Consider the following 21,096-nt stretch of genomic DNA (forward strand, 5'->3'; position numbering starts at 1 on the left):
GGTCGGGTTGTTGTCTCTTTGACACATTCCCCATTTCCATTCTCAATTTTATATAGTCACGATACTGTTGTCAGGTCATTAAAGATTGCATATTTTGGCGTTAATATTGATTCACATATAGGTTATTTGCATCGGAACTAAAACCATTTATTCAAAAAACAGTTTTTGGCATGACACGGATTATGTTCTTCTCATATATGTTATGATGGTATGATACAAACCCCTAAAGGGAAGGATTGTGCCTAATGCTCATATGATGAAATCATAATCTTTCAGTCAGTTTAATTGAAGTCTGGAGATGGCATGTCAGTTAACTGCTAGTAGTCTGTTGTTATTTATGTATTATTGTCATTTTGTTCATTTTCTTTGGTTACATCTTCTGACATCAGACTCGGACTTCTCTTGAACTGAATTTTAATGTGCGTATTGTTATGCGTTTACTTTTCTACATTGACTAGAGGTATAGGAGGAGGTCTACATAGGGGGAGGTATAGGGGGAGGTCTACATTGACTAGAGGTATAGGGGGAGATCTCACAAACATGTTTAACTCCGCCGCATTTGTGCGCCTGTCCCAAGTCAGGAGCCTCTGGCCTTTGTTAGTCTTGTATTATTTTAATTTTTAGTTTCTTGTGTACAATTTGGAAATTAGTATGGCGTTCATTGTCACTGAACTAGTATATATTTGTTTAGGGGCCAGCTGAAGGACGCCTCCGGGTGCGGGAATTTCTCGCTACATTGAAGACCTGTCGGTGACCTTCTGCTGATGTTTTTTTATATGGTCTCTTTGACACACTCCCCATTTCCATTCTCAATTTTATTCATTTATTGGTATAAGATAAACCAATGAGAAATTACTTATTTACGTCAAGATGCAATATTTTATGCTTTCAATAATTTAAACGGATGTTTTTCAAATACAAACTGTCTCATTTTAGGTCATAATAAAATTAGCGGTATCAGTTGGTATGCAACAAATGCGCATTTCGACACATAACATGTAGAACGGTAGTTCAGTAATGCCAAATTATTTGTAAATCCAGCTTGTTTTTCATATAATCCTATATATGACCAGTAATGATACTCCGTTTTTATTTGATTTTACGTTGTTTTTAACAAATTGTTTTTATGTTTGAAATATTTTACAACCACAGAAAACAAAAAAACAATTATTCAATACTTCTATGTTAGTTCAACATTATTTATACATAAATAACTTACGGCCTTCCGGTAATAAAACCGAGCAGCTTGAATCCCCATGCTCATTATAAATATATAATGTATACTTAGTTTTGAAATGAGCTTCTGTCAGATTTGATATCTTCAGTGACATTTTTGTTGTATTTAGACTAACCAAAACCCCGTTTATGGATACGGAGGTTATCGATGGGTTTGTTGTAAATTCGTATTCCAAAGTCTGATTTAGACTATGGTTTCCCCTGTACCAATCGAAATGTGTTATATGAAAGCTATATACGTCGAAAGTTATGATGACTGAATCAGAACTGTTCCAAAGTATATTATCTTCTATTTTGCATGTTTGAAAACAGCATTGAGGTTTTCCTGCAAAACAGATAAGTCAGTGTTGAGAACTTTAAGATATTGACTAGTATTCAAGCTGGCCAGATATCATAATTTTAGTATAATAGGAATATAAGTAATTATACTTAATTATCAATGAAAATAGGGAATGTGTTTAACAATCCGGCCAAACATCATAATTATCACAAGGCCTCCAACCGGTCTTTAAAACAACAATATAATACATTACCCTCAGGCGGGCTTCTCATGCTGGATATAAAAATATGTACTAGTTAAATGGAAATTGAAAGAAAACAAAAGTGTTGATTGATATCCCCTTCTCAAAATACAAGGTTTATAACACGGTGATGTTGCCACATACCTTTAAGCTTTTTTAAAATATGGAACTGAAGACTTGACATTTTTAAAAAGACAAATATGAACTTATTTAAGTAACGAATTTTAATATAAGCTTTTTCCCTAATGGCAGGTTAGCTGTTAAGTAATAGTGCCAAAAATATCAGTTAATAATATTACCAGGGAGATAAATATCTATAAATCCAGTTTGCAAAGTAATATTGTGTTTGTCTGGAATTCCATTGCTAACTCCACAATAGTACCGGCCATCAGAGGTGTAAATCGGTTTGTCACTTTGTACGTCAATAGTAAGCAAACGTGATGCATTATCATCGAGTTCGTGCAAATAATCACCATTTGAAGATCTGTGTTCCCATTTGGAAAATATATAATTATTTGGAACTCCAGATACATTGCAGAATAGTGAGCCATTCTGCAGTTGTTCTACAGCAACCATTGGGGGATCTAAAAGATATAAGAATCCAATTCACTCCTCTATATATTCTCCATGTATGGTGTCACATTTCCAATCTCACTCAGACGTATGAACATATATTTTAATATAACATAAACATATTATTGCATAGCAATATAATATTTCCCACAGAAAGTAACCAAAAGTTAAGATGCAATAAATTCCAATATTAAATATTCAAAGTTCATGACGTCAACTACAAAATCTTAGTTTAAACAAATATTTACTTTCATAAATTATATTGCAATACAATAAAAGGGTTACTGCATGAATATTGAGGAATATTGTCCCTCGTAGAATAAATAAAGCACTCGCAAGCTCGTGCAATAAACAGTTCTACTCTGGACAATATTCCCCAATATTCATGCAATAACCCTATACTATAACATAGTCGTAACCCTCGTCACTATATTCTTCTCCAGAACGCGAGATGTTAATAGGTAAAATTGTGCAAATAGTTATCACCTTGTCACAATCGCAATCATAACAAAAACAAATATTAAAAAAAGGCACAAAAACATATAAATTATCCTGTGAGTAAATGGCTAAATTAACATCAACGCTGGTGTAGAATCGCGTGTATGACGTCAGAATGTAAAAGTCACACAGGTAGATTTATAAAATAATTTTGTCATTCAAAGTATGCAAAAATTCATAATAGAACAATAACATAATGGCGCGATATTTAAAAGTCGACTCAATTCATATGTATCAAAAAACAAAAAAGTCACACGGACAAAGCATATTAGCAAAAATGAAAGATAATGCAAACAACACATTGACGGGATACATAACTACCGAGCCACGTTAGATACATGTAAATAAAACACAGTAAAATTGATATTTACCAAGACAAATAGAAGAACAATATAAGATGATTAACAACGTAAGTACGTAGAATCTTAACACCATGTAAGACCATCATGTATTGTTTGTGAAGTTGATACCGAATATTGATCAACAATAACTTGGTACCTTCCGATGAACATTTTCACAAAGAGGACTTTCTGCTCAGACACTGGTGACGTTTTACAAAGTCTGAGTAGAAGTGCAAGCTCTCTTGAATACCGAATAAGTATCAAAAGGCATACCAGAAGAAATTGATTGTACCGTTAAGTTTGGCAATACCAGAATATGTACTCGTATGCATGAAGAAATTACATCAATTTACTTATATAGGTAAACAAAATATTTAATGACACAAAGATTTATAAAAAGTGTAGATGGTTTTACTTGTAACTATCATATTGGCACTTGGTTAATCTGGAGCTGTTGTTGGTGCTCGTGTTGCCGAGTCTTTTGTTTTTAAAGTAATTTTAGGTACATTGCAGTTAGTGTTCACGAAAATACATGATAATATAATATTTTTTTAAATGATATCATGATGTAAAAGACTTACAGAAGACACGTATTTGCACTTTGGCAACTCCATATCCAATTGAATTCGACACATTGCAAACGTACAAACCATTTTCGTCTCTTGATATATTTATTTTCGTGTATTCCGCATCATGTGAAATGTTATTTTGATTTTTTGTCCATGTAATATAGCTTGGAAACGGATTCGAGTCATATATGCAGGAAAGACTGAGGTTATCCTTTTCATTTAATTCTGATGACGGCAAAGCTGTTACTTTCACAATAGGTGGATCTAAAAGAGACGAAACAAGTAAATTCAATGTGTTCGTAGATAGTAGATGTTTTTGTGTTCTGTTAAATTGTGCCATATAAAATTGCTATATGATGATGACTGATGTTCCCATATTTTGTTTATTTAACGCATCAATGTAAATATAACAGAATTTGATGAGACTGTCATTTAAGTGAGAGGGTTACCAGGTTTAATCCACCATTTTCTACATTTGAAAATGCCTGTACCAAGTCAGGAATATGACAGTTCTTGTCCATTCGTTTTTGATGTGTTTTGTTATTTGATTTTGCCATGTGATTATGGACTTTCCGAATCGATTTTCCTCTAAGTTCCGTATTTTTGTGATTTTATTTTTTTCATGGATACTGATTTGGTCGAAATGTTCAATGGTACTTGTACTAAACAAATGACTAAGGGATATCTCAGTATAGATACGGATTCCTTTCAAAAATACATTTCGGCAAGATCATAAATGAATTGTATATTGAATTCACAAAAAGCAAGTTTAAAATTCAAAAGTAGATGAAGTCGAAGAAAAGAGGGTTTGATAATATACAAATATAAAAATGCCTTACTTTTACTGCGTTCATCATGATGTTATATGTGTGTTTAATCTGAAACGAAGGAATCATACTATCTCTACACTCATTTGATTTTTCTTTCCAATCATATGTCTATTCCTATTGTGATTAGCAAAACCTCCTTCTACGTACACAACTTTTGGTTCAATTAAACAGAAAACCAAACTTATATAGGAAATAAATAGGAAAAAACAATCGTGTGTTACTTGTTAATGATATGGTTTGGATAAAGTTTTAGGGTATTCTTTATATTTAGTATAGGGATTATATTTTCTAAAAAAAAAAGCACTTCAAACAAACTTGTTTTGGCTACAAGTTTGTTCACGCCACGGTTGTGACAAATAAAGCAAATAAAATTATGCATGTAAAGAGAGAAAATCGCCATGACATCCTAACCCTGTCAACAACAGAGGGCTTAATCCACACATTTGCAAAGTGCTTAACTCGTTTTTTCTGCGATAGCCTACTTCGTAATATAATACGTGTTCTGAACCAATCCAAAAAAAACATGTAGAGGTTTAATTGATCCATTTTGGTACAGATGAATGTTTTATTAATTGATTTTTTTCATAGATTCAAATGATGATAATCACATGTCTAGTCTATTATTATTTGATTCACCTGGTGTTTCGGTTAAGACTTTAAACCAAGGCAATCTCATCAGGTACTCCTTACCCGTATAATTTATGTATAGTTTTAATGATTAATAAAATTGAGAAAGGAAATGGTGAATATGTCAAAGCGACAACAACGGGACCATAGAGCAGACAACAGCCGAAGGCCACCAATGGGTCTTCAATGTAGCTAGAATTCCCGCACCCGTACGTGTCCTTCAGCTGGTCCCTAAAAATATGTATACTAGAACAGTGATAATGGACGTCATACTAAACTCCGAATTATAGACAAGAAACTAAAATTAAAAATTATACATGACTAACAAAGGCCAGAGGCTCCTGACTTGTTACAGGCGCAAAATTGCGACGGGGTTAAACATGTTTAGGAGATCTCAACCCTTCCCCTATACCTCTAGCCAATGTAGAAAAGTAAACGCATAACAATACGCACATCAAAATTCAGTTCAAGAGAAGTTCGAGTCCGATCTCAAAAGATGTAACAAAAATAAAATAAATAAAATAACAATAATACATAAATAACAACAGACTACTAGCAGTTAATTGACATGCCAGCTCCAGACCTCAATTAAACTGATTGAAAGATTATGTCTTCATCATATGAATATCAGGCACAATCACTCTCATCGGGGGTTTAGTATTATACTATCATAAAATATATGAGAAGAACATAGCCCGTGTCATGACAACAACTGCTTTTTAGAAATAAATGTGTTTAGTTCCGATGCAAAGACCCTATAAGTGAATCAATATTAAAGCCAAAATATGCAATCTTTAATGACCCGACAACAGTATCGTAACTATATCCCTTTTTAATTAAATAACCTTAGTGAGCACGCTCACATACCCCACGTCCCCACATTGTCATTAGAGAAATTAAATAAGTGCAAGAAAAATAAATTCTATAAGAAAAATTAATTTCCTGCCAATATGCACATCTAAATAGTATGTCCTTATTATCTACAAAATTTCATGAAATTCTGTTGTGTGGTTTCAGAGGAGTTGAGATGACAAACTGTTGCAGAAGTACATTGAGGCAAATAAGTTCAAAGGGGTGTAACTCCTAAAAAAAATGAATAGTAATTTCCTGTCGATATGCACATCTACGTAGTATGTCCTTATTATCTACAAAAATTCGTGAAATTCTGTTGTGTGGTTTCAGAGGAGTTGAGATGACAAACTGTTGGAGATGTACATAGAAGCAAATAAGTTCAAAGGGGTGTAACTCCTAAAAAAAATGAATAGTCATTTTCTGTCGATATGCACATGTACGTAGTATGTCCTTTTTATCTACAAAGTTTCGTGAAATTCTGTTGTGTGGTTTGAGAGGAGTTGCGATGACAAACTGTTGCAGTAGTACATTAAAGTGAATAAGTTCAAAGGAGCATAACTCCTAAAAAAAAATTGAATCGCAATTTCCCGTCGATATGCCAACTACATAGTATGTCCTTATTATCTAAAAAGGTTTCGTGAAATTCTGTTGTGTGGTTTGAGAGAAGTTGCGATGACAAACTGTTGAAGTAGTACATTAAAGCAAATAAGTTCAAAGGGGCGTAACTCCTACAAAAAAAAATGAATCGCAATTTCCCGTCGATATGCACAACTACATAGTATGTCCTTATTATCTACAAAATTTCATGAAATTTTGTTGTGTGGTTTCAGAGGAGTTGAGATGACAAACTGTTGCAGAAGTACATTGAGGCAAATAAGTTCAAAGGGGCGTAACTCCTAAAAAAAATTGAATCGCAATTTCCCGTCGATATGCACGACTACATAGTATGTCCTTATTATCTGAAAAGGTTTCGTGAAATTCTGTTGTGTGGTTTGAGAGGAGTTGCGATGACAAACTGTTTGCAGTAGTTCATTGAAGTAAACAAGCTCAAAGGGGCGTTACTCCAAGAAAAAAATTGAATTCGCAATTACCCGTCGATATGCACAACTACATAGTATGTCCTTATAATCTGAAAAGGTTTCGTGAAATTCTGTTGTGTGGTTCGAGAGGAGTTGCAATGACAAGAAACAGGACTGACGGACGGACTGACGGACGGACGGGTCAAAAACATTATACACTCCGCAACTCGTTGCGTGGGGTATAATAAGTCTATTCAAAGGTTTTGTTAGTTTCAGAGGTGACAACTGACATTTTTTTTGTTTTTAAAAATATATGTATACATAAGTTACTAAATAATAATATTACTAACTTAAGGCAAACAAATTTTAGGGGGGGAGGGGTGCTTGTTTTATATAGATATAAAAAGTTCCTTATTTCTTTTAAGGATAATCATGAAATTAGTTTTCAAGGGTGAATGTGTTTCTTTACCATTTGTTTAAGTGTAGAACACACAAAAGCCCATCGTTTTGCAGATCTATGGTGATTATTTTGGCAACTGTATTCGTGTTTATGTAAAAAACGATGACAAAAATACGAAACTCTTAATACCGGATGAATCTTATATTCATAAGTCTTATTAAAGACAGTTATAACATGGAACATTGTAATTGACTTCTAAACATTCATGTTTCATTCATTTGTTTGACAATGTCATTTCGGTGTCTTTTATAGCTGACTATGTGGTATGGGCTTTGCTCATTGATGAAGGCCGTACGGTGACATATACATTTTATTTCTGTGTCATTTTGGTCTCTTGTCTAAATGGCAATCATACCACATCTTCTTTTCATTATACATTGTATATTCAACTAGAGATGTTATACGTAATGTGTATAACTTAAAAAAATACATGTCTTATATTTCAGATTATATACTTTGCCATACTTACAGGTAACATTGAATCTGACGACTCGCTCAAGTGACAAATCAATGCAACCGATAACTGCTCTGCATGTTATATTCTGCTCGTCAATTTCTTTTGTGAGGGAAAACGTCAAACTTAATGTATTTGATGTGCTCGAATTAACAATTTCACCATTTTTGATCCACGAAATATTCTTTGTTCCAGGAATAATATTCTTAATCGAACACGTAACAGTAAAAGTACTACCGCTATTACCAACTATCGTGTTGGCATTTGGCAGTATAACAAGTTCTGAAATGAAAAATTCATAACAAAAAAAATAAAAAGCACAAACATGCCAATGTAAATGCTATTTACCAGTTGAATTGAAGGAAACTTATGGATTTCATCTTCATTCAAACTTTAGAAGAGATGTTATCAGTAACCTAAGAAATGAGTACATAATATAACAAATTACTTTTTTTCAAAATTGGTAATTGAACAATATTAACGAACATGACGCTGGATATCATATACAAAATGCATGAAAAATGTGTTTGACAAATGTTTTCTGGTGTTACCTTGTATCTTGCATCGGTCTTTCCATGTGCAAAAATTCTCATTTTTCAACAGACGAAAATGTAAAAGATAAACAGATATTAGAACTTTTCGAGCATAATTGATTTCTTGCTAATTCAAACAGCAAAACCTTAATATAATAATTAATTTTCAAAGTATGCAGTTACTTAAACATTAATACGATACCAAATTCAAAAATAATTAGTCAAAATCAAGCCATAAAAATATACAGGACCAACCAAACAACTTTGCACAACATACAACATAGAAACTAAAGACTGAGCAACACAATACCCACCATAAACAGGGAATCATCACAGGTGCTAAGAAATTTACTGACCCCATATATACTGTATTAGGTCACTAGCACAATATGTAACGAATTTATCTTACCGACTATCTTAACGTGTGAATTTTAGACCTATCAAAATGAACAAGTCCTCAATACTGTTTACATTAAGAAACTACTTCCATTGATCCTATAAAAACAGATACCAACAATAACAACTTGTGAGGTTTAAATGTGTTAAATGAATTTATTTCAATCTTAATCATCAATGTCTTTGTCTGTTGAAACCTTGACGATTTTTTCTCAGTACCGTTTTGTTTTTATAAAGGGACGTAACACCTCTAATAACCGTGTATGAAATAAGCCCCGTCCCCGTTCTACCTTACATGGAATATAAAGGGACGTAACTCTACTACTAACCGTGTATGAGATAAGCCCCGCCTCCCTACTAACCTTATATCAAATATGAACGGTCTCCACGAGGGCGCTTTTAACCAATCACATTCCTAGAAATGTATAGGAGGTAAGATAAAATACTAGGTACATGTTGATAATATTATGATGATTATATAGCAATTGGTTTTTATATTTAATCGTTTTAATGGTATTATTTTTTCTATAATTTCTTCCATGTATTTGTTGACAAGAATTGTGGTTACTTTAAAGCTGCCAGATATTTGATTATAGAGAAAGAGAGATTGCCGTTAGAAGGTTTCAAGACTTGAAATAAACAAGGAAAGAACATTTTTAGACTTTGCTATTTGTAACCATTGAGTGCAATCACAATCAAATAAAGCCACCATTAACAAGATTTACAAGATTTGCAAAATAAAATACTTATAAAAATGCACGACCACAGAAGCTAATGATCCAATTAGACTGATTGTAATTGAAAAGATAAATATAGAACTAAAAGCAATTGTTTACGATGATACACTTTGAATTGCATAAAATTTATATGCAAAGTTTCATTTATCAACAATGTCTGCCGTATAAACAAATGATACAGTCAATAATTGATGAAGAAAATCAAAAAGTTTCAATTAGATGAATAAGATCATATCAGTTTTTGTATATTTCTTGTTCATAAGAAAGGCACCCCAAAATGTTCTGTGACTTGATAATTAATATTAATAACCTAATGTTAAGTTATATAGCTGAATTCCATAATCGATATGCAAACAATATAACAAGTCCATCGTTTTTAAAGTAAGTGCTTCTAGTTTTTTGATACCATAAAAAATTATCAATGAACGATCAAGAGTGTCTTCAATATACTTGTTTAAAGTGTTGTTCCTTGTGGGTGTTTTGAAAGAATTTATTATGGATCGATTATTCAAGTAGATGATTACTGCATTAAATGGTTCTGCCATTGCACAATATACAAAATATTATTGTAAACTGAAAACATTAGCCTTATATTACTACAAGTATAAATTATTGTACATTTCTACTCAGAAGGTTTTTTCTTCAGCCTCTTGTCATTGCGTTTGTATACGTCAGTTTAAATGAACAACTCTTCAGCCCTCTTTATTATTTTCAAGTCTATTTTAATCCCTATGTGTATTGACAGTCACAATTAAATAGTTGAACACTCAGGGCTATCTCTTTTTCAATTTACTCACCTATTATTTGCAACCATGTGCAGTACTGTTCAGAAACATTTCTGCGGATTGCATAGCAGCAGTATGTATCTTCGTCGGACTTTATTAAATGTGATACTTGCAATTTTGAACTATAGTTTTCAATAACTTGTAGTCTTTTGTTGTTCATAAGTGCTGGGTTATTCAGAGCTGACCACACGGGCTTGGTTTCAGTTTTGTTGAGTGCACAATCAAGGACAACTGTACATCCTTTACATGAAAACACGTTATTTTTGTTACCATTTTTACTGTAACAAGAGTTACTTTCTATTATTTGTACTATTAAAGCTGAAAGTAAAGAAACAGAGAAAACTGAAAACTAATGACTACCAACTATGATCTTGGTTAAATTAGTTCACGTTCGCGATACATGGCTTATGATGTAGTAAGCGAGACGCGTTTTTCGTCTACAAAGACACTACCATTAGCGTTCTAATCAAACAATTTGAGTGGCAAATTTGTATACAAAGCTACTTGAAGAGCACAAACATTGTCTTTTTGTTCTCTCGGAATAATAATTTATATTGTCACTTATGTTTTATTTCGATCTTTTTTTTCAATTTCTGCTTAACTTTGCTATTTTGTTAAATTCTATAAAATACTATAGAAAATTCAAAGTGCCCTTTAAAGCATATATATAAGTAAAAATGTTAAATTCCGCACAAGATATATTGGATCTGGCTAGAACGATATTTGTGCTATATGTGTAACAATATTGCCAGACTTGTCATTTTTTAAAATGTCTAGGATTTCTTGTGCTACCGTTAGATCTTTGCTCATCGCCTAGTAATTGTTATCCCCCTATCTCACTACTTTTGTACACATTTATAATCACAGCAACGTTTAACGAGTGGTCTCATGACCTCTTACATTATGTGGATATTTTTGCTTAGTAATATCATATTCTAGATACTCCAGTTGACATTTCAGACCATTTGATGACCTTATAGATTCAAAGTATCGTGAACGTATCATATTTAGTTCCGATGACAAATTTCGAGGGAAACATATTTGACAAGTGACATGAATAAACAAAATGTGCAGTTCGTTATCTCTGTATATGTGGTTCAAATTATGTCTAGATTATTTCTGCATTTGTTATGTTTCTAAGTTTCACATGTGAAGCAGGACCTGCCATCCCGTCCGTAGCACCAAATTCACCCCAGTAGTGGAGATCGTGTTTCTCAGTCTTAAGCCTTTTGGTTAATGTTTTGTGTACTGTTGTTTGTGTTTTTCTTTTCTAAACATGGTGTTTTCGGTTTGTTTTCGACTTGGCATTTCAGTGTCAATTTGGTATGTTTCGCCTTTCTTTTAGTTGACTTATCAATAGATATTAGTATTTTGAAGAAAATTCAAATAATCGTTTTAGGATCATTCATAAATACCATATTGGCTCGAATGCATAATTAACTGATGATTTATTTGAATGCAACAAACTTCTAATTTCGAGAGAAAAAAATAGTTTACTTCTTTGCGGAGAAGAAACAATTAAACGGAAGAACATAATACTATTATATTTTCTATCCAGTCCGGATAAAGTAATACAGAAACCGTGAACCAACTTTTTTTTCGTGGATAATTTGTTTCGAGCTCACCCATTATCAACCTAACTTTTGCAGTTTTCCAATTTTATTGATAGCTTTCAATAAGAGAGTTTATAAGATTTTACATATTCAAGAAGTCATAGAAATAAATCGCAAGCTAATATCAGTCAATATACTGTAATTCAACTATAGTTTTATCTTTTAAAACAAACTTACCTTCAACTAAAATGAAAATCAACATTTTAAATGACAAAACAGCCAATATGTGTTCTTTATCAATCATGTATTTGTCAAGTGAACTGTGAAACGAAAAACGAATAAAATATTGAAAGACTCAATTTTCAAATATCACGTATTGTTTCATCATTGACTTATTCTTCCTGTTCTAAGCACAAGTGGATATTAAACAAATCTAACTTCCGTCCTTATATCAGTGTTACGTTTTAAACAAATACGCATAGCTAAGGACTTTAATATACCCATCTAACTATGGCATAGCATATTTAATTAATTAGGTTGTGGGATCAAAATACCATTGCATGGAACCTGTAGAATAAATTTTTCCAAACCTATCTGCTCATTTGACTTTCAAAAATATGGCATTTTCGACAATTGAACAAAGCAAATTTAAAGTTATTTTTCGTACGAAAGGAACTGAATATAATTTAGAAAGCAAGGTATTGAAAATAATAGCCTAAACTTGAATAAAGAGAGATTAATCTGCACAAATATATATTTTGAAATTGATAGATTTAGCTTTTACTTTATAATACTTTCGCAAATTATCGTATCGATGAACCGATGTGTACTTAGTATAATAAACGCAACTAGACCGAACGCATCTGAACCAAAACTGACCTCTAATTGCTCTGTTATTGTACTGAACATATACTGAACAACTGAAAAGGCATCAGCATTTTTAAATGCGATAAATCCAGTTTCAAGATTTGTTAAGTTTAAACTGACCGTTTCAGTAATAAAAATTGTTGCTAGACTAAGTGAATGATGTTTTTACCTTTCCGAAACTTACCGTGGCAGATACAGTAATTCCAGGTCATGAAAATATACTTTTCTGTCAGTGATGGAGGAAATGTGGATTTGATGTTAATGGTTTATTGCTTATACATATGATGATCACTTGTTTTTCATCTAAGGTAGATATTTTAATTCACCCTTAAGTTAATGTTAAGATTGTTTGATATTGCGATAGTATTCTAACATTTGTGGTTTTATTTCCTTGCAAGGGATATTGTAATATCTACTGTAGAATTATATAGTTGGCAATGGTAGTTAGTACTTCATTTTATTACGTAAAGCATATTGTAATATATCATTACTTGCAATTTTAGCTTCTTCGAAGGGGGGTTTTCAATAGTCGGGAGAGGGGAATGTTTAGTGTAGGAGAGCCAAAGAAAAGTATTGGGATAGTATATTTTATATAGATGTGTTATGGCGTTGTCCGTCAATTTTCGACTTATAAGTTTGCAACATGTTTAATACATTGTATCTTACCTCTTTTTAAATGGTTACGGCAATCGTTCATATATAATGTACACAGCCATGTATCACCATCATTGATGGCAATCCGGTGGATAAATCTGTTGTAGAATTGTAACTGACTCAGACGTACTTATAAATATAATTATGTTCTGTGACTGTATCTTACATACATTTTGTAGGATCCTTTACTATAGATAATTTAGCTGATCTGTAACAATAACATCTCCATGCCTTATATATCATGTACTGTAGTACAACGCTAGATTCAAACTGACGAGGAAAGGTAACACACGGCCATCGAAAGCTTTATTTTTGTAGAGCCCAGGTGGTCGTGTGGTGTAGCGTGACGGCTGCAGTGAAGGCGATTTGGTTTCACGATATCACAGTAGCATGGGTTCGAATCCCGGCGAGGGAAGAACAAAAAATTGTAAAAGCAAATTTACAGATCTAACATTGATGAGTTGATGTTTAGACGAGTTATATATATAATGGAATGTCTTATTATAAGATTAATTGATTATAACTTCAACATTGTTAATTATAAATATATATGACCTTCTACAAAAGGTAAGGTGGCATATGACCTTGAAAAATGACAACCAAAAGTGACCTTGAAAAATCTTGAATTAGCTTTTTTTGCACTTTGTTTATGTAAAAGTACTTGGATTCCATATATGTTTTAATTTTGAGACATTAACTTATCACTAATGACTAGAAAAGACTTTCGATAAACCGCAAGTGGCAGTTATCTCCAAGTTTACAAGCAAGATTTTATAGAAACTATATATTTTTGGAATCAGAGTGAAATAAACAATCATATGAGACCGAAAGTGACATTTACTTCACCGGGAGTAGCTTATTATCTCCCTTATTTAAGCCAGAACTGTAGGAAGCCACCTACTAGTCGCATCAGAATTGAGAAACTGAAGATAAGATGCCAATCTTAACTTTGAGTAAACGCGAATTAGCTACTTTTTAATAACTTTGAAAATTGATGTGGGAAGACCTTAAAGACAAATTGGTTTTTAATTATCTATAGGAGTATGACAGCCCAACCATTGAGTATCCCCCTCCACAATTCTGATAAAATAATTTTAAATAATAACAATATCTTCTCAATTATGTGATTATGCTTCGATAAGGATCTGACTGAGAAAAAAAAGTTAGGAAGAATCTTGCAACGCACTTTTTTTCTGCTACTATTGATAATTTACACATTGTTAGAATTTAAAGTTATTATGAGATTTTCAAAGGTACCAGGATTATAATTTAGTACGCCAGATGCGCGTTTCGTCTACACAAGGCTCATCAGTGACAAGTACAAAGTTGAAGAGCATTGATGATCTAAAATTCCAAAAAGTTGTGCCAAAAACGGCTTAGGTAATCTATGTCTGGAAAAAGAAAATCCTTAATTTTTCGAAACATTCATAGTTTTGTGAACAGGAAATTTATAAAAATGACCAAATTATTGATATTAATGCCAACACCGAAGTGTTGACTACTGGGCTGGTGATCCCCTCGGGGACAAAAACATTCATTATATCCAAAGAATATTAACATCATCCATTCACCAATGTAAGACACTATCATGTGCTTCATTTGTTGATAATGCACTCTAAAATAAAAAATAATGATAAAAGTATACTTATCAAATTAAATATGTTGAACAAATATGCAAAACGGTTTTTGTCTCAGACCTAATATGTTAATACCTTGCAATTGAAAGTTGATCTTCATTTCCGATTTTTTTTAATTTATCTTTGATATTCCTTTAATTTCCCATGTATGATTTGGTATCATGCAGATGACTGGTTTCCATTTTGCTATTTATGAAAGATTAAAGTTCATGTTTATTAAAAGTTTAACTTACCTTGAATAAATATAGTTTTATATGACCACAAACTGTTTGCAGTCATGTAATATTATAATGATGTTAGCGTTGTTGCGTTGTCCAATATTTGTAGTCCAAGAAATATTTAATTTTGTTTAAAGTATTTGTAGATAGATCTCTAAAATTAATTGAACCATAAGGTTCCCTACAACAAAAAGAACATTAGATTCTGTTTTGGGAGTTATGGTTCCAGCATTTTCGGATTATGAAAAACAGCGATTGAGCATAAAGTCTATGGACCTCTATGAAATTGTAACCAATTATGTCAAACAATTAAAAACAATACGTTTTTATAGTATGTATAAATTGCTTATTTCTTGACAAATATAAATTGGGATTCGATTCCAAATTGGTATTTGTAAATATATTGAATCAATCCGGGTGTATAGATTTTTTTTGTCTCGTTATGTTCTTGACTTTTAGAGTCATAATTACATCTACTCATATCATTCAATGTTTATTTATAGATTATCACTGGTCATCCAAACAGATTTATTTTATCGCTATAGCCGGTACGGCAAAAGTACTCGATAAACCCAATCGAATTTAGATAACCATTGATAATCTATGTATCGCTATTTCTATACCTATGACGACGTTGTTCACTAACAACGGCACATGTACCTGTATTTATGTTAGAGGCATTTTTTATAAATTTAGTCATTTTGTAAAATAACTGAATTTTCAGGTAATTGGTAAAATGTCTTTTCTTGACAGGCATTATACAAAATGACTAAAAATACCTAGTCATTTTGTAAAATGACTGAAATTTTGAAGCATTATAATTCAACAAATTGCCTGTTTAGTTTCAGGCAATTTGTAGAAGAAGGTAAGCATCGACAAAAATGAACAAAATCACGATATCTTGCAAAGAAAATCACTTATGTTTCGGTAGAATAAATGCATTTTCCAAAAACCAGCTGGGACGGTTTAAATGTCATAGGATCTGCGATATTTTTGTAAAAAAGACAGGAGAATTTATTTTGTCATTTAAGCAAAATTTACAATAAAAAATTTAGAAATTCTGTATTCAAAACATTTAATAATTTTTGTTATTGACTCATTGTTTTTGGTTTGCTTTCAGTAGCAAATATTGCACGCATTGTTGAGACATGAACAATTTGGTTATAATCCGTATGGGTTATTTCTGTAAGGGAATGACCCGGATAATGGACAGAACCTTTCAATTGAAATGAATGTATTATGGAAAGGAATAGAAAATTCCACCTGCAGAACAGTCATAAATACAAATTAGAAAATGTAGAGTTTTCAAAAAGTATTGCATTTTACTAAGATATGACAATATTTAATATTCCCATTCAAATAGAATGAGAATTTCAATTTTAAGCACCCACATCGAAACATATTCTCCTCTGCTAAAAATGTATATGGGTTTTGCCATACAAGACTGTGTTTTGATGTGATGCAAACTTATGGTGGGTAGTGTCATCGGATACAGTTTTTAATCAAAACGCCTATTGCATTATATCTAATTATATATAATGAACTTTCTAAATACTTGTAAAGGCAGGTGACTGGTTTCCATTATGCTATTTTTTGAAGGATTAAAGTTCATGGTTATCAACAGTTAAACTTACCCTGAATTAATATCTTTTTTATATGACCACAAACTGTTCGCAGTCATATAATATTATGATGCTGTAAGCGTTGTTGCGTTGTCTAATATTTGGAATCCAAGAAATATTATATATAATTAGATATAATGCAATAGGCGTTTTGATTAAAAACTGTATCCGATGACACTACCCACCATAATTTTGCATCACATCAAAACACAGTCTTTTATGGCAAAACCCATATACATTTGTAGCAGATGAGAATTTGTTTCGATGTGGGTGCTTAAAATTAAAATTATCATTCTATTTGAATGGGAATATTAAATATTGTCATATCTTAGTAAAATGCAATACTTTTTGAAAACTCTACATTTTTTAATTTGTATTTATGACTGTTCTGCAGGTGGAGTTTTCTATTCCTTTCCATAATACATTCATTTCAATTGAAAGGTTCTGTCCTTTATCCGGGTCATTCCCTTACAGAAATAACCCATACGGATTATAACCAAATTGTTCATGTCTCAACAATGCGTGCAATATTTGCTACTGAAAGCAAACCAAAAACAATGAGTGAATAAGAAAAAAATTATTAAATGTTTTGAATACAGAATTTCTAAAAATTTTATTGTAAATTTTGCTTTATTGACAGAAAAATATCTCCTGTCTTTTTTACAAAAATATCACAGATCCTATGACATTTAAACCTTCCCAGCTGGTTTTTGAAAAATGCGTTTATTCTACCGAAACATAATTTATTTTCTTTGCATGATATCGTGATTTTGTTCACTTTTGTCGATGCTTACCTTCTTTAACAAATTACCACAAACTGAACAGGCAATTTGTTAAATTATAATGCTTCAAAATTTCAGTCATTTTACAAAATGACTAGGTATGTTTAGTCATTTTGTATAATGCCTGTCAAGATAAGGCATTTTACAAATTGCCTGAAAATTCAGTTATTTGACAAAATGACTAAATTTATAAAAAATGCCTGTAACATAAATAAAGGTACATGTGCATTTGTTAATGAACAACGTCGTCATATGTATAGAAATAGCGATCAATAGATTATCAATGGTTATCTCAATTCGATTGGGTTTATCGAGTACTTTTGCCGTACCGACTATAGCGATAAAATAAATCTGTTTGAGATGACCAGTGATTATCTATAAATAAACATTGAATGATATGAGTAGATGTATATAATTATCACTCTAAAAGTAAAGAACATAACGAGACCAAAAAAAATTAAAAATCTATACACCCGGATTGATTCAATATATTTACAAATTCCAATTTTGAATCGACTCCCAATTTATATTTGTCAAGAAATAAGCAATTTATACATACTATAAAAAAAAGCATTGTTTTTAATTGTTTGACATATTTGGTTACAATTTCATAGAGGTCCATAGACTTTATGCTCAATCTCTGTTATTCCTAATCCGAAAATGCTGGAACCATAACTCCCAAAACAGAATCTAATGTTCTTTTTGTTGTAGGGAACCTTATGGTTCAAATTTTTTTTAGAGATCTATCTGTAAATACTTTAAACAAAATTAATTATTTCTTGGACTACAAATATTGGACAACGCAACAACGCTAACATCATTATAATATTATATGACTGCAAACAGTTTGTGGTTATATAAAACTATATTTATTCAAGGTAAGTTTAACTTTTAATAAACATGAACTTTAATCTTTCATAAATAGCAAAATGAAAACCAGTCACCTGCATGATACCAAATCATACATGGGAAATTAAAGGAATATCAAAGATAAATTAAAAAAAAACGGAAATGAAGATCAACTTTCAATTGCAAGGTATTAACATATTATGTCTGAGACAAAAACTGTTTTGCATATTTGTTCAACATATTTAATTTGATAAGTATACTTTTTAGAGTGCATTATCAACAAATGAAGCACATGTTAATGTATTACATTGGTGAGTGGATGATGTTAATATTCTTTGGATATAATGAATGTTTTTGTCCCCGAGGGTATCACCAGCTCAGTATTCAACACTTCAACAAAAGTCAAGAAAAAACCAATCTCTGATTGACAGTATACACTAGCCATAATGACATGTCTGTAGTCTGAGGAATATTTCCGATTGTCGTTGTCGTTATGCCAAACAGTCTGGTCTGTATAATTGATTTTATATCTGAACAAGGGTAGCATTTATATCGCACTGCTCATGGTAAAAGACTTTCTTCTGTGAATTGTCTTGTAAATCAGAATACAGTTTGCCTCCCCATAAAGGTTTGTAGTGGTGTATGACAAATTAGCATTATAAAGCCTATATTTTACAATAGATGCAAGCACAGGAAAGAGAGAAGAAATATACCAGAGGGTCTTTTTGTGAATTTCCTGTTACATTTACCTTTCGAAAGGTTAAGGATTTTCTTGTCCCAGTAATGGATTGCCTTGGTCGTGTTTAGCACGGTTTTTGTGTCCTCTGTGTTCTTTGGTTTTTTACTTGTTTCGCTTTATGGCTTTTTTGATCTGGGCGTCATTATTGAGTATCATGAAGACGAAACGCGCGTCTGGCGTATTAAATTATAATCCCGGTACCTTTGATAACTATTTACAAACAGGAATGGAACACAAATTAATTGCAAATTTTCAGATCTGATCTGATTCGTAGTATCTAAAAATCTTAAACTGCAAAAAGTTATTGCTAGTGAGTTGGGTTACGACAGAGCTTTAAGGTAACATTGTTCGTGATACGGTGATAAAAAAATTATTCTGTGTCATATTTCAGTCCCATGTTCTTCTTCACAATTAAGAACATGTCACTAAATTTAAATTTCCACGTTCGACAATTTTGTGTCATAATTGAAACAGGATCTGCTTAACCATCCGGTGGCACACGAGAAAAAAACCTGATTCTCAGTATGTTTCGTGTTGATCTGTGGTGGTCTATGTAGAGTTTTGTAGAATTGTGTTGATCATTCACGTCGTTATCCGTCTTTTACCATGCGGTTTTGTTATTATTGTCGACTAATATGTTTGAATATCCATTTGAAATCTGCGGCCTGTTTCAGTTAGTCAGGGGCTTACCCCTATTCCTTTAGTGTGTATTGACTCAGCATGCACGAGCGGAAGGTATCATTCGAGATATGTGCGCATTATACGATGACGCAGAGGAGTTTAGTACATTGGGACATGGGAAATTGACAATTGGAAAGTTAAAATCGGCCTCCAAAGGTTTTCATAGATTTTTATTTGTAGTCGTCAATCTGTCTCAATATCAAAGAAAAGGTCAAGATATGAAGCAAACGTTCTAGTTTCTGTAGTATCCTTTATCACAAACTAACTAGGAAATACAAGACTTAGTACTGACTGACTGATTTGTGGATACAAGAGAGACATTAAATTTTCAATATATCTGAATTTGAAATCAAAGAACTAAGCAAAATGGTTCTCTTTAGGTCTTTGAAAAGGTAATACAGTTCAAATTGCAGTGCAAACTGTAAATACTATTATGTTATGTATCTACTCATGCATCATTCGTATCCACTTTTTTTATAAACAATTTCCAAACGAATGTTGTCCCTCTATGAATGAACTAAAGTCACAACATGTCATTTGCGCAAAGATGGGTAAATTTCATCATTTAATTTACACCAATTAACTGTGTCAAAATACCTCGATTTACTATAGGTTGCACTTTGTTAAATACAGATGTTTCTCAAACCACGCCTCTTTTGGGGAGTTTTAGAATATTCATAGAAAATTCATTTTGTTTACATACTGGTTCCCAGTTATAATCGCTGTGTTCCATCTCATAGAAACATAACTTGGGAATGTTACCAGTACATATACATGTGCATATTGTTCATATTGAAATATGTGGTAACCCTTTATTCGAGGTAGGGGTAGTTAAGAAAATTAGTGTTAGTTTAAACTGTGAGAAGTTCAGGTCATCTAAACGTTGAAAATATGCCGCACAGCCCTATATTTTGACCTTTGAAAAAAATTGTAGTGCATATGAAATGCAATTCTAAGATTGTATTCAATACTTCATTGGAAAAGTGGTACAGTTTTAGCCGTAAAGGGAGCTCTTATGGGAAATTGCATTGTCAATATTTACAGAAATTTAACCTGTTAGTGG

The 21,096-nt window shown here is 32.1% G+C and overlaps 1 protein-coding gene across 1 annotated transcript in view; it reads right to left on the reverse strand.

The window, feature by feature from the left end:
* Positions 1–12,382, reverse strand: part of LOC134723577 (nephrin-like) — a 28,676-nt gene extending 16,294 nt beyond the window's left edge. Inside the window, exons 1-6 of the mRNA XM_063587152.1 lie at positions 12,222–12,382; positions 10,444–10,749; positions 7,996–8,262; positions 3,751–4,002; positions 2,057–2,341; positions 1,220–1,561 (exon numbers count right to left, since the gene is read on the reverse strand). Coding sequence (XP_063443222.1) covers positions 1,220–1,561; positions 2,057–2,341; positions 3,751–4,002; positions 7,996–8,262; positions 10,444–10,749; positions 12,222–12,288 — 1,519 coding nt within the window. The 5' untranslated portion in view covers positions 12,289–12,382. The remainder of the gene's footprint in view (positions 1–1,219; positions 1,562–2,056; positions 2,342–3,750; positions 4,003–7,995; positions 8,263–10,443; positions 10,750–12,221) is intronic.
* Between the last annotated feature and the right edge of the window lie 8,714 nt (positions 12,383–21,096).

This window comes from Mytilus trossulus, chromosome 6 (genome assembly GCF_036588685.1).
Source record: "Mytilus trossulus isolate FHL-02 chromosome 6, PNRI_Mtr1.1.1.hap1, whole genome shotgun sequence".
Taxonomy (NCBI): domain Eukaryota; kingdom Metazoa; phylum Mollusca; class Bivalvia; order Mytilida; family Mytilidae; genus Mytilus; species Mytilus trossulus.